This window comes from Tachyglossus aculeatus, chromosome 21 (assembly GCF_015852505.1).
Source record: "Tachyglossus aculeatus isolate mTacAcu1 chromosome 21, mTacAcu1.pri, whole genome shotgun sequence".
In the NCBI taxonomy this organism is placed as follows: domain Eukaryota; kingdom Metazoa; phylum Chordata; class Mammalia; order Monotremata; family Tachyglossidae; genus Tachyglossus; species Tachyglossus aculeatus.
The window spans coordinates 45,287,363-45,302,096 of record NC_052086.1 but is presented as its reverse complement, the minus strand read 5'-3'; the positions used below and the strand labels follow the sequence as shown (position 1 = coordinate 45,302,096).

General features: G+C 55.1%; 1 protein-coding gene across 1 annotated transcript in view; it reads left to right on the top strand.

Moving 5' to 3' along the window:
- Positions 1-14,734, top strand: part of DTX1 (deltex E3 ubiquitin ligase 1) — a 44,168-nt gene extending 29,434 nt beyond the window's left edge. Inside the window, exons 3-10 of the mRNA XM_038763625.1 lie at positions 5,170-5,881; positions 11,464-11,525; positions 12,092-12,253; positions 12,445-12,506; positions 12,941-13,099; positions 13,443-13,604; positions 13,950-14,039; positions 14,274-14,734. Coding sequence (XP_038619553.1) covers positions 5,170-5,881; positions 11,464-11,525; positions 12,092-12,253; positions 12,445-12,506; positions 12,941-13,099; positions 13,443-13,604; positions 13,950-14,039; positions 14,274-14,498 — 1,634 coding nt within the window. The 3' untranslated portion in view covers positions 14,499-14,734. The remainder of the gene's footprint in view (positions 1-5,169; positions 5,882-11,463; positions 11,526-12,091; positions 12,254-12,444; positions 12,507-12,940; positions 13,100-13,442; positions 13,605-13,949; positions 14,040-14,273) is intronic.

Here is a 14,734-nt window from a genome sequence, read left to right as displayed (position 1 = left end):
TGCTGTGTGACCTTGGGTAAGCTACTTAACTTCTCTGAGCCTCAGTTACCTCATCTGTAAAATGGGTATTAAGACTGTGAGCCCCACGAGGGACAACCTATCTACCCCAGCGCTTAGAACAGTACTTGGCACGTAGTAAACACTTAACAAATGCCATAATAGCAATTATTAATTATTATTATTGGAAAGAGCACGGCTTGGGAGTCAGAGGATGTGGGTTCTAATCCCAACCCTGCCACTTGTCTGCTTTGTGTCCTTGGGCAAGTTACTTCACTTCGCTGTGCCTCAGTTACCTCATCTGTAAAATGGGGACTGAGAGCCCCACATGGGACAACCTGATTGCCTTGTGTCTACCCCAGCGCTTAGAACAGTGCTTGGCACATAGTAAGCGCTAAACAAATACCATAATTATTTTATTATTGTTACACTCCCCCACCCCGATCCCCCTTCACAAAAGGCCCAAAGCCTCTATATGTTGCCAGCTTGTACTTCCCAAGCGCTTAGTACAATGCTCTGCACACAGTAAGTGCTTAATAAATATGATTGATTGATTGATTTCCAAACTAGGGTGGGGGTGGCCAAGCCCAGACCTTGCCTGGCTCCTCTTCCTTCTCCTCTCTCTCCCCTTCTCCCTCTCTCCATCTCCCCTCCCTACACGCTCTTCCACTTGCTGAAATCGCTGCCCAGGGCGCAGATCCAGGCCGGCAGAAAAACACCACAGAAACCGCTAACTTAGGGCTGTTTATCCTCACGAGGCCCAAGGGAAAGGCGCCGGGCGAACCTGATTCTCCCAACATGATTATCGATTGCACCACGGGCCAGCAGGGGAGGGGCAGCAGGGATGCAGCAGAGGTACAGCAGAAGTAGAGAAGCAGTGTGACTCAGTGGAAAGAACGTGGGCTTTGGAGTCAGAGGTCATGGGTTCAAACCCCGGCTCCGCCAACTGTCAGCTGTGTGACTTTGGGCAAGTCACTTAACTTCTCTGTGCCTCAGTTCCCTCATCTGTAAAATGGGGATTAAGACTGGGAGCCCCCCGAGGGGTAACCTCCCCAGTGCTTAGAACAGTGCTTTGCACGTAGTAAGCACTTAATAAATGCCATCATTATTATTATTACAGGAGGGATACAGCATGTATTCATTCATTCATTCATTCAATCATATTTATTGAGCGCTTACTGTGTGCACTGTACTAAGTGCTTGGAAAGTACAATTCAGCGATAGAGACAATCCCTACCCAACAACAGGCTCACAGTCTAGAAGGGGGAGACAGACAATAAAATAAGTAGACAGGCATCAATACCATCAAAATAGATAAATAGAATTATAGATATATACACATCATTAATAAAATAAATAGAGTAATAAATGTGTACAAATATACACAAGTGCTGTGGGGCAGGGAAGAGGGTAGAGCAGAGGGAGGGAGTAGGGGTGATGGGAAGGGGTGGAGGAGCAGAGACAAAGGGGGGCTCCGTCTTGGAAGGCATCCTGGAGGCAGTGAGCTCTCAGTAGAGCTTTGAAGAGGGTAAGAGAGCTAGTTGGGGGGTACAACAGAGATACAAGTGGGATACAGCAGAAATACAAGAAGGATACGTCAAGAGATACAAGAGGGATACGATGGAGATATAGGTCAGATACAGCAGAGATAAAGGAGGGACGATAGTAGTAATAATGCTCATTCAAGCTCTCATCCTATCCCGTCTGGACTACTGCACTAGCCTTCTCTCTGATCTCCCATCCTCGTGTCTCTCTCCACTTCAATCCATACTTCATGCTGCTGCCCGGATTATCTTTGTCCAGAAATGCTCTGGACATATTACTCCCCTCCTCAAAAACCTCCAATGGCTACCGATCAATCTGCGCATCAGGCAGAAACTCCTCACCCTGGGCTTCAAGGCTGTCCATCACCTCGCCCCCCTCCTACCTCACCTCCCTTCTCTCCTTCTACTGCCCAGCCCGCACCCTCCGCTCCTCCACCACTAATCTCCTCACTGTACCTCGCTCTCGCCTGTCCCGCCATCGACCCCCGGCCCACGTCATCCCCCGGGCCTGGAATGCCCTCCCTCTGCCCATCCGCCAAGCTAGCTCTCTTCCTCCCTTCAAGGCCCTGCTGAGAGCTCACCTCCTCCAGGAGGCCTTCCCAGACTGAGCCCCTTCTTTCCTCTCCCCCTCGTCCCCCTCTCCATCCCCCCGTCTTACCTCCTTCCCTTCCCCACAGCACCTGTATATATGTATATATGGTTGTACATATTTATTACTCTATTTATTTATTTATTTATTTATTTTACTTGTACATTTCTATCCTACTTATTTTATTTTGTTGGTATGTTTGGTTCTGTTCTCTGTCTCCCCCTTTTAGACTGTGAGCCCACTGTTGGGTAGGTACTGTCTCTATGTGATGCCAATTTGTACTTCCCAAGCGCTTAGTACAGTGCTCTGCACATAGTAAGCGCTCAATAAATACGATTGATTGATTGATTGATAATAATAATAGTATTTGTTTAAGCACTTACTATGTGCCAAGCACTGTTCTAAGCACGGGGGTAGATACAAGGTAATTAGGTTGGACACAGTCCCTGTTCCATGTAGGGCTCACACTCTTAATCACCCTTCAAAGCCCTACTGAGAGCTCACCTCCTCCAGGAGGCCTTCCCAAACTGAGCCCCTCCCTTCCTCTCCCCCTCTTCGCCCTCCATCCCCCCACCTTACCTCCTTCCCCTCCCCACAGCACCTGTATATATGTATATATGTTTGTACTTATTTATTACTCTATTTTATTTGTACATATTTATTCTATTTATTTTATTTTGTTAATATGGTTTGTTTTGTTCTCTGTCTCCCCCTTCTAGACTGTGAGCCCACTGTTGGGTAGGGACCATCTCTGTATGTTGCCAGCTTGTACTTCCCAAGCGCTTAGTACAGTGCTCTGCACACAGTAAGTGCTCAATAAATCCGATTGAATTGAAAAAAATTAATCCCCATTTTACAGATGAGGTTACTGAGTCCCAGAGAAATGAAGTGACTTGCCCAAGGTCACACAGCAGGCATGTGGCAGAGCTGGGATTAGAACCCATGACCTTCTGAATCCCAGACTCAAGCTGTATTCATTCATTCGCTCAATCGTATTTATTGAGCGCTTACTGTGTGCAGAGCAATGTTCTAAGCGCTTGGGAAGTACAAGTTGGCAACATATAGAGACGGTCCCTACCCAACAGCGGGCTCACTATGCCATGCAGCAGAGATACAGGAGGGATGCATGAGGGTTATAGCCGGGATTTGGGGAGCTGGGCTGATCTCTGCTGGGCCCACTCAGGGACTTACGGAAAAGCCTGGGGAAATGGGGAGAGCTTGGATCCTTATGTTCCAACTCCTGGAGGTCAGGGGCCGGAGGGTGGAGAAGGTCCTTGGTGGCAGCCTGTGGAGGTAGCAGAGTCCCTTCCCCCCACTTCTCCATCCATGAAGAGAGGAGAGGGGGATGGGCTATTGATTCTCTGGAAGTTTCTTCACACTTCCTTGCCTGTGTTCCAGTGAGGTGTCTCACTAGCTTAGCTGTTGACACATCCTGCATTTTTGCGGCACCTGCTCCTTCGCCTTTCTGTCACCCCTCCTCCTGGTGCCGCCCCCCTCCCCTTTGACCCCCGACCCTGTGGACGGACACACAGACACGGGACTTTCTCATTTTCCATTCCAGACTTTCTCCCCACCCCTCATCCATCCACATCTCTTCCTCCTCCTCCCATCTCTCTGTCACACATACATACACACACGCACACATTCTCTCTCTCTCTGTACCATCAGCCAGGCCAGCGAGGTTAGGAAAGAAAAATGTATCACCACGTGTTGTTGGCTCCACAGACCTTGTGTGCGCATAGGCATGTGCACCCTAATGCCCCTCTCCGCCTCCTCCCACCTGACAGGAAGTCCCATGACCACTGAGCTCCCTTTCCTGTGTGGGTTTTTACAGGCAGAGAGGCTGTGGGACCGGGGCCTGTTGTCTTTTCCTTTCCCCCTCCCCTCCCCTCCAGCTTACTGGTTGCTCTGGGTTCTCCTGGCCCCTCTCCCACACTATGGAGAGACGCCCTGGCCACTGTTTGTGTTTATGTGTGGACCGAGGGTGGGGGTGGGGTCTCACCTGCTACCATTCCTCCTCCACTTCTTATCACCCCATGAACCAGATGTCAGGGAGGGAAGAGAGTGGACGGCAGTGGGGAGCAGTCGGAGTTGCTACAGGCTCGGGGAAGAGGACCCCTTGATTGGCTGGATTGGCCGTCACATGGCTCAAGTCTGCTTTGAGGCAAACCCCTGCCTCCACCCTGCACCCCTTTTTAAACCCCTTGCTGGGGGTGTATGAGGCGACCCACTAAAGGAGTCTCAGCTATTTCCACAGTCTCGCTGGCACCGACAGGAAGTCAGCCCCGTTGATTTGTGGGACTGCTGCTCATTTGCCACCCTGGCCGACCTTCCCCTAGGAAGGGGGAAACCAAGGCGCATTGAGGGGGTGAGTCACGTGGCTCCCATCCCTCAGCCTCTCATCCTCATGCCAACCTGGGTCCCCGGCCCCTGCATCCCAGAACTCATTCTCCAACAGGTGCAGAGAGTGGATTCCTTGCGATCCTCCGCTGCCATTTCTCAAATTGGAATTGCCTCCCCTCTTCCCCGCCCCAGGAGATTGAGGCGGGGGGGGTCCTTCCAGCCTCCTCCTCCTCGTGCCACAACCCGGAGTGAATCAATCAATCATTGGTATTCATTGAGAGTTAACCTTGTACAGAGCACTATACTAAGCCCTCGGACATACATTCTCTGGAGCTGAGGGAGGGGCGAATAAACGAGGTGGATCCAAGGGCAAGGGGGACACAGAAGGGAGTGGGAGGAGAGGAGATTAGGGCCTAGTAGGGGAAGGCTCTTCAGCCGGGCTACCCCTGGCCCAGCATTGAGTGTAGACAGAGGGGTGTCTGGGATTCTTGGGCGTCTCATCAGGGGTCGTCCCAACCCCCTGGGCTTGAGGGATCCCAGTGAGGGTGGGGAGGAGACGGCCCTTGCCGGGGGGGCCGAGCCCTAGACACCGACTGGGAATTCCCCCGTCCCCCATCCCCGGGGCAGGGCACTGAACACCCGGCCACGTCCATGTGCAGAGGCTCATAGGCCTTCCCATTCCCTCTGTGGCGGCAGGGACCATGCGACCTGTGCGGCGAAACTTCTTCGACCCGTCCTCGGCCCCGGGGAAGGGCATCGTGTGGGAGTGGGAGAACGACGGCGGCGGCTGGGTGCCCTACGACATGGACATCTGCATCACCATCCAGAACGCCTTCGAGAAGCAGCACCCGTGGCTGGACCTGTCGACCCTGGGCTTCTGCTACCTGATCTACTTCGGCAGCATGTCGCAGGTGAACCGGCAGACTCAGCGCAAGCGCCGGCTCCGGCGCCGCATGGACCTGGCCTACCCGCTGACCGTCGGCTCCATCCCCAAATCCCAGTCGTGGCCCGTGGGCAGCAGCTCGGGCCAGCCGTGCTCATGCCAGCAGTGCCTGCTGGTCAGCAGCACCCGTGCGGCCTCCAACGCCATCCTGGCCTCACAGCGGCGGAAGCTGTTCCCAGCTGGGCCGGGGGCCGGGGGCGCAGCGGGGGTGACCCCCGGGGCCGGGAATGTGGCCCTAAGGCAGAGCGACACGTTCAGCGCAGCGCCGACGGCCCCGACGCCGTGGGCTGGGGGGCCGGGCAAGACGGACCAGGACCGGACCCCTGGGGGGCCACCGGAGACCACATTCTCGCGGAGCCAGAGCGCTCCTGGAGGCCCCGACCTCTCCGGACCCAACGACCTCAACCGATCACGGCCACCGCGCAGTACCGTCGTCAGCGCCAAGACCTCCTCCATCCCGCCGGGGTAAGGAGAGGGCAGTTTCCGGGTTGTCCCCCCTTGGCCTGTCATTCGATCGGTCATTCATTAGTATTTATTATTAATGATAGTAATAATAATATTGAGAAGCAACATGTCCTAGTGTCAAAAGCACGGGCTTGGGATTCAGAGGATGTGGGTTCTAATCCCAGCTCTTCCGCTTGTTGAGAAGCAGTGTGGCTCAGTGGAAAGAGCCCAGGCTTTGGAGTCAGAGGTCGGGGTTTAAATCCCGGCTCTGCCAATTGTCAGCTGTGTGACTTTGGGCAAATCACTTCACTTCTCTGGGCCTCAATTCCCTCATCTTTAAAATGGGGATTAAGACTGTGAGCCCCATGTGGGACAACCTGATCACCTTGTATCTCCCCAGCGCTTAGAACAGTGCTTTGCACATAGTAAGCGCTTAACAAATATCATTGTTATTATTATTATTGTCTGCTGTGTGACCTCGAGCAATTACTTCACTTCTCTATGCCTCAGTTACTTCATCTGTAAAATGAGGATTAAGACTGAGAGCCCCACGTGGGACAACCTGATTACCAAGTATCTACCCCAGTGCTTAGAACAGCGCTTGGCATACAGTAAGCACTTAACAAATAATAATAATAATAATAATGGCATTTATTAAGTGCTTACTATGTGCCAAGCACTGTTCTAAGTGCTGGGGAAGTTACAAGGTGATCAGGTTGTCCCACGGGGGGCTCACAGTCTTAATTCCCATTTTACAGATGAGGTAACTGAGACACAAGACGAGTTTACAGTCTAGAGGGTCCCAACCCCCGAGCGGTGATGGCAGGGGCGGGCTCACTCTCTGCAGAGGGTCACGGCTCCTGGATGCCGTGGCAACAGGGCCCAAAGTAGCTGAGCATTCATTCATTCATTTGTTCATTCAATCATATTTATTGAGCACTTACTGTGTGCAGAGCACTGTACTAAGCTCTTGGGAAGTACAAGTCGGCAACATATAGAGATGGTTCCTACTCAGCAATGGGCTTAGACTCTCCCCTCTTCTAGACTGTGAGCCCACTGTTGGGTAGGGGCCGTCTCTATATGTTGCCAACTTGTACTTCCCAAGTGCTTAGTACAGTGCTCTGCACACAGTAAGCGCTCAATAAATATGATTGATTGATTGATTGATTGAGAAGGAGCATCGTTTAGGGAGTAGGAAGAGCCCTCCATTTCCTCCCGCTTCTTCCCAGCAATCCCGGATTAGGGAACACGAGGGTAGGGGGTTGTGGAAAGAGACACCCCAATTTGGTCTGCATCTGGAGCCTCGAGAAGGGCAACCCCATCCTGTGGCTTCCAGGGGGTGCCCCAGGGGAGTCGGAGCCTAGGCCCGGAGCTCTCCCTGTCCTGTCCAGGCCTAAGTGGGCAGCGAAAAGAAGGATGGCGAGGAAGTCAGTCCCCAGGGGACGGCTGGTTCTCCCAGATCCTCCAGGTCTGTATACCTGAAGGGTGGAGGGGCCAAGATCCTGCCTTTCCAGCCCCCCGCAGGCCCCGCCTCCCACTCACCTGTATGCTGACTGGCTCAGGGCATGACACTGAGCAAGAGGGACATGGGACTGGGGAGGGGGTGCTGGGGGAGGGTGACTTGGAGAGGGTCTGGCCTGAAGTGCCTGGTCTCAAAAGTGTCGTGGGCCTGGATCGGGAGTTCTGGGGGCCAGTGTCGGGGTGGGAAGGAGCATCTCCATCTCTCCCAGGCCAGGCCACTCCAATGGGAGTCAGTCAAGATGGACAGGATTTCTGTTCGACCTGAGCTGGTGGGGAGAAGAGGGGCTTTCCCTTCCCCCTTTCCCTTTCAGCTCTGGACTGCAGAGGGTCCATAGATTTGAGGTGCCCTGGTAGGGGTGTGTGACTGCCTCAGGAAGGAGCTCAGATCGGCCCCCCTGAAAATGTGAGAGGTCCCAGGAGGTGGGAGCAGGCGGCCCCATTTATCAGAATCCCTGGATCTGCAGTCTGTGTCTCCCGGGCCACCCCCCGGGATTGGGGGTGAGTTCGGCAGGCCCAGCCCCCTCCCCACACTTCGCTGGGTGGCTGCCCTGTTTCTGCCTCATTCCATCCCCCCCTCCCACCCCCGGGCCTCCCTTCCCAGAGCCTGGTCCTTTGTGGTTGGCTTCCTATTCACCCTCCTCCCCTCCTCCCTCTCTCCTTTCCTGACACCAGGAAACTGTAAGTGGAGCAGTGTTTGTGCTGCCGAGGGGCTGGGGAGAGGTTATGTTAGTTCTCTCTCTTCTGATGGCTTTCTTTCACTCACACACACACATTCTCTTTCTCTCACACGCTCTCTCGCACAGATTCTCTCTCTCTCTCTGACTTCCCCGCACTCCCTGGCTCAGACAGTCCTTCCCACAGCATCAAACCTTATGTGAGACACTTCCTGCCCCTCCACATACATATACACAAATGCACACACACACACACACACACACACACACACACATGCACACACACACCCCCAACCCCTCCCTGCCCACCAGGGACAGGGTGACCCCAAAGGGAGGGGAACGGAAGGGGATGGGGCCACACAGAGCCTCCCCGGAGAGCCCAGCCAGTTAGGTGGTTGGTCGTGCCCTCTTTGCCCTGGCAGTTGACACCTCACTTCCCCTCACCCCACCCCCTCCACAACACTGCACTTTTGTTTCCACTCTGCCCTCCATCCCTCCCACTGCATCCTTCCCCAAAACCCTGCTCCGTGGGCCCAGACCTCCCGAGAGCCATGAATCTGGTGGAACCAGCCAGAAGGATTCCAGGGTGAGTCCCCGGGGAGAGGCTGGAGCAGGGGGTGGTCCCTGCTGTGAGAAAAGAGGGGCCTTCCCCCCACCTTCACTTCAACCTCAGGCAGGGGGAGGGACAGACTGCCAGCCCTTTGACTCCCCTGTCCCACTTCTGCCAGGACTCTGGAAAGATAGGGTCCTTTGGGGAACATGGGGAGGGGGGGTGTTAGAGCCTCACCTCTCAAAAGATGTGTCAACTGCCAGGTGTGGTGGGGTTGCCACTCAGGGAGTCCCCCAGATTTGGGGCCGTTACTCCTTACTGAAACTACAGAGGTAATGAGACAGCATGGCTTAGTGGATAGAGCCCGAGCCTGGGAATCAGAAGGAGCTGGGTTATTCAATCGCATTTACTGAGCAGTTACAGCAGTGCAGAACACTGTACTAAGAGCTTGGGAGAGTACAGTACAACAAATCTAATCCCAGCTCTGCCACTTGTCCGCTGTGGGACCTTGAGTAAGTCACTTAACTTCTCTGTGCCTCAGTTACCTCAATTGTAAAGTGGGCAAGAAGACTGTGAGTCCCATGTGGGACAGGGACTGAGTGCAACCCAATTAACTCTACCCTAGAGCTTAGAACAGTGCTTGGTACATAGTAAGTGTTTAACAAGTACTGTAATAAGAATAATTACTATAGTTATTATTGGTTATAATAATCCTCTGAAATTATTATAATTATTATATGAAATTATTAAAATTATTGTTAATTATTACAATTAAATGTAATATTATTATTATGAGACAGCGCAGGAAAGAGCAGGGAGCAATTGATCCCATAAGAGAGAGGGAATGGAGCTGATCTAGGGAGAGGGAATGGAACTGAACCAGAGTGGTGGGGGTTGGAACTGATTGGGATTAGGAGAGCTGATCCAGAGAGAAAGGCTGAGAGAACCCCTTGAAGAGGTTTGGGGGCCTCTGAATTTGCCATCTGGTAAAGCTCATCAGGTTCAACGAGAGACACATTTCCTGGCCTCCTCTCCCAGTCGGCGACCCCCCAAGCCTCTGGGCTTCAGAGTCCAGGAGCTAAACTCAGGGGTGGACACAGTGCAGATGGCTCCAGTGAGAGAAGACTGGCCCTGTGCCCCTGCTCTCCCCACCTGCGGGCCCACAGCAAGTCTCTCTTGGGGGAAACTCCCCACTTCGAGTGTGTGCCCGCCCCCACCCCAACTCCAGGGATTGGATTCACTTCTAAGCCCTCTCCCCTTCACCCCATCCTTCAGTAATTGGAGCGGGGTCCATTGAGGAGGAGGAACCAGAGTGGGCAGGTCTTTTGGTGTTTGGGGAGGGTTCCCTGCCCCTGCTGCTCGGCAGGATGTCTGTACAGGCCCCCAGTTTTGAGGTCGCAGAGCAGGAGGCTGCCCTGCCTTTGATGTTTCGGGTGTGTGTGATTCTTTGTGAGGGTCTTTGTGTGCGTGTGTGTGTTTGTGTTGGAGGGGGTTCTTTGTGTGTAGGAGTGGGGCGAGTTTTTGTACATTTGCTAGAGAGCCTGAAGGTCTGCCCGCGTGTGTGTTTCAGAATGTGTTTATCTTTGTTTCTGGGTCTGAGCCTGTGTGTTTGGTTTCCTTGGATATGTGTGAGTGTTTGGCTTTGTGTGCGTGTGTGTATGGGAGCCAAGGGGTCGGGGGACAGGGAAGGGGGGAGGACCGGGGGTCGAGGGCTGGGAGATGGAGGCTGGGGGGTTTCCATCAGCTTTCTGACCCGGTTACTAGGGCGTTGTAGACAGCCAGTGGGCGCTGAGCTGGGAGACAGCAGGGGAGGCCGGTCCAGGGCCATTGTGCACAGCTCCAACACTGTGTGATCTCTCTAGCTGTCCTCAGCCTGCCCCCACCCTTGCCCCTAACTCCCCAGGCACTGGCAGAGGGAGGTAGAGGCCTGGGGAAGAGGGGAGAGGAGCACCCTAACCGTAACCCTCGCGGTCCTGGTCGGCAGTCCTGGCTGTAGGCAGCTGGGTCTAGTATTAGTAGAGCAAGGGTATTTATTAAGCATTTTTTTTCCAATGGCATTTTTAAGTGCTTACTATGTGCCAAGCACCGTTCTAAGCGCTGGCGAGGTTACAAGGCAATCAGGTTGTCCCACAGGGGGCTCACAGTCTTCATCCCCATTTTACGGATGAGGTAACTGAGGCACAGAGAAGTGAAGTGACTTGCCCAAAGTCACACAGCTGACAAGTGACAGAGCCGGAATTTGAACCCATGACTTCCAACTCCAAAGCCCGGGCTCTTTCCACTGAGCCACGCTGCTTCTCGTGTGCAGAACACTGTCCTAAGTGCTGGGAAAGAATACCCAGGTGGGAATTAGATACAGTCCCTGGCCCTCGGGGGGTTCACTGTCTAAGACTAGAAGAAGGGAGGGAGGACCAGCGACAGACACATAAGGACCGATCAATCAATTGATTGTATTTATTGAGCGTACGCTATGTGCAGAGCACTGTACTAAGCACTTGGGAGAGAACAATATAACAGAGTTGGCAGACACATTCCCTGCCCACAGCGAGCTTCCGGTCTAGAGCGGTGAGACAATAAAGCACTAATACAACACGAGCAAGGACAGATTCTTAAAATGAAAAGGAAACTTGGTAGGGCACTGTGGTTTAGAGAGCTCGGGAGACCCTCCCCTACTCCATCCACCACTCCAGGCAGACTCACACCCCTCTGTGCCACTCTGAACCCAACTTTTAAGAGCTCAAACAGTGTCCCATCCATGCCCTCCGTGGTACCACCCTGGAGTTGGGGGAGGGACATGGCCTTGGGCCCCCGACTGTCCTTCCCCCATCCCACTCCTTTTCCTCTCCTTCTCGCTTCAGAGTCCCCGCGCTTCCTGTCAAGAACCTGAACGGCACAGGCCCCGTCCACCCGGCCCTGGCAGGTAAGACCACCACCTCAAGGAGGGTGACTGGTCACCCTGGCCCTTGGTGACCTTGCCATATGAATGAGCCCCCTCGGTCTCCATGCCTCAAGACTGCGGGTTGGGGAGGGGGAGCTGGGGGGAAGGCTCCGGGGCTGAGCTGATTGTAATAATAACACTAATCGTGGTATTTATTGAGAGTGTAGTGTACGCCAAGCACTGTGGTAGTTACAGTACAATTGGTCACAGTCCTTGTCCCACTTGGGCTCATGAGTCCAAGAGGGAGATATTTCATGCCCATTTTACAGATGGAAGAACTGAGTCACAGCAACGTTAAGTGACCTTCCAAAGGTCACATACAGGAGAAGGGTAGCAGGGATGACAGCACTGGATCCTGGGCAGAGCAAAGCAGGGGCTCTTGGTGCTCTGAACTTCCCTGGCACCAGATGCCCCTGCCCTGCCCACTGAGACCCTTCCCAAGCCTATTCGAGGCTGTGTCTCGATGGGGAGCTGGAAGGGTCCCTGCTGCCCCTCCCCGAACTAACTCCAAGCCCCTTCCAGCTGCCCCTCACCCGTTCTCCCCACAGGAATGACGGGCATCCTGATGTGTGCGGCGGGGCTGCCCGTCTGCCTAACCCGGGCACCCAAACCCATTCTCCACCCGCCACCCGTCCACAAGAGTGACATCAAGCCGGTGCCAGGTGTCAGCGGAGTCTGCCGCAAGACCAAAAAGAAACATCTCAAGAAGAGTATGGGTCCCATCCCACCGTCCGCCGCCCCCTCCTCCCTTTGTTCCCCTGGCCGGCAACGGTCAAGGGTCCCCTTGGGGCGTGATGTGCCGGAGCTCCTGGGGGGAGGGGAGATGAGGTTCTGAGGGTCCTGGGGGAGCCATCTGCCCTCCTGCCCCAGGTCTATCCTGACCCCAGCCTGGGTCCCGCAGGTAAGAACCCCGAGGACGTTGTCCGCAGGTACATCCAGAAGGTGAAGAACCCGCCAGACGAGGTGAGCGTTGGCCAACTGACTGCTGGTTGGAGGTCCCAAGCTTGGGGGGGTGGGAACCACCAGCCCTCTGAATGGACTCGCAGCCCTTGACCCCCTGCAGACTCCCTCCCCCTCAGCCACACACACATTCACTCTTGTGTGCCCACATGCCCACACAGAAATAATAATAACAATTTTGGTATTTAAGCACGTGTTATGTGCCAAGAACTGTACTGAGTGATGGAGATACAAGGTAATCAGACTGGTGGATGCAGTCTCTGTCCCACTTGGAGCTCACAGACAAAAGGGGAGGGAGAAAAGAAAATTCATCCTCCATTTCACAGATGAGGAAACGGAGGCCCAGAGGAGTCCCAGGGTGGGGGCTCCCAGGGGGAATGCAGAGGCTGGGCAGGCGGGGTGGGTTCTGAATCCCCGCCCGCCATCCTCTGTGGCAGGACTGTACCATCTGCATGGAGCGGCTGGTGACGGCCTCGGGTTACGAGAGTGTCCTCCGACACCGGGGCGTGAGGCCGGAGCTGGTGGGCAAGCTGGGCAAGTGTGGGCACATGTACCACTTCCTATGCCTGGTGGCCATGTACAACAACGGCAACAAGGTGAGAGGGCTTGGGGGGCCCAAAGGGGCCCTGGCCTCAGACCCCAGAGGATGGGCTGGTAGGAGCCAAGCTGGAAGGCGTTGCCCCAGGGACATCTAGCCACAGGTGCCATGCCAAGCCAGGAGGGGGCTGGTCCCCCGGAGATCTGCCATTTTGGGTCATTTTGAACCTGATGGGAAGGCCTCAGGCCCCATCACGGCACTGGGATGGTTGCTTTGGGGGAACCTGTCACTCTGGGATGAGGCTGGGGATCTTCCACTCACCCAGCCATGAGAGCCACCATGGTCCTCGTCACCCCCGTGGTGTGCATGCCCATGGTCCCACCTTTCATCCCCCACTCCAGGATGGCAGCCTGCAGTGCCCCACCTGCAAAGCCATCTATGGGGAGAAGACGGGCACGCAGCCCCCTGGGAAGATGGAGTTCCACTTGATCCCCCATGCACTTCCAGGGTTTGCCGACTCCCAGACCATTCGCATTGTCTATGACATTCCCACGGGGATCCAGGTGAGCTGGAGCTGGGGGCCAGTGGACGGTTATTCCCCTTCTCTCGCCCAGGATGGAGCCTCCCTGAACTGGCCTTTTCTCTCCCAGGGTGGTGGTTTGGGGTTGGGGGAGAGGTCATCACTAGAGAAGGACCCCTGGGCATCATTGTCCCCAGAGATCCTGTGGATTCACAGATCTCTGGGATGTTGGGAAGAGGACCGGTTTTGTGCCTTAATCTTCTGTGGAAGCCCTCAGCTGGCCCCTGTCGCCCTCCCCTTCCCCAACTCCTCTTGCCATCCCTTGGGGGTTGGGGGTCGAGTGACCCCATCCCATCTGGGCTCTGAATGCCCCTTCTCCACTTTGCAGGGCCCGGAGCATCCCAACCCTGGCAGGAAGTTCACAGCGCGGGGCTTCCCACGGCACTGCTATCTGCCCGACAACGAGGAGGGCCGCAAGGTGAGAGCCGACTCTCGGGGGACTCCAGGCCTCGCATCCCACCACCTCCAGCCCGGGCTCCGATCTCCATGATTCCCGAGGTGGAGGGCGGGGGGCAGGGCAAAGAGGGTTGTGCTCTGGGTACTAATGGAGCCCCTGCTGCGGGGGGCAGCTCAGTGTGGGCTTCAGGTGTGGTCATCCTCAAGCCCTCTCCCGCCCTTGACCAGGCCCGCCTCTGCCCCCTGCCCTCACCAGGTGCTGCGGCTGCTGATCATGGCCTGGGATCGGCGTCTCATCTTCACCATCGGGACGTCCAACACGACGGGCGAATCGGACACAGTGGTGTGGAACGAGATCCACCACAAAACCGAGTTCGGCTCCAACCTCACAGGCCACGGCTACCCCGACCCTAACTATCTGGACAATGTCCTGGCCGAGCTGACCGCCCAGGGGGTCTCAGAGATGCCTTTGAAGGACTGAGAGCGGCCCCCTGACCCAATCATCCCTCAGTCACCCTCTCCTGCAATCCGGTGGTCCTCGGGCCTCCCCATCCCTTCCTGTCCACCCCAGGCTGTTCTGAATTCAGTTCTTCTCTCCCACCCGTGCTTTGTGGTGGGCTAGGGCAGGGCTGGCAGGAAGGGGTGGGAGAATCCAGCAGACACACCGGCCTGTTGGACAAATCACACACACACACACACACACACACACACACACAC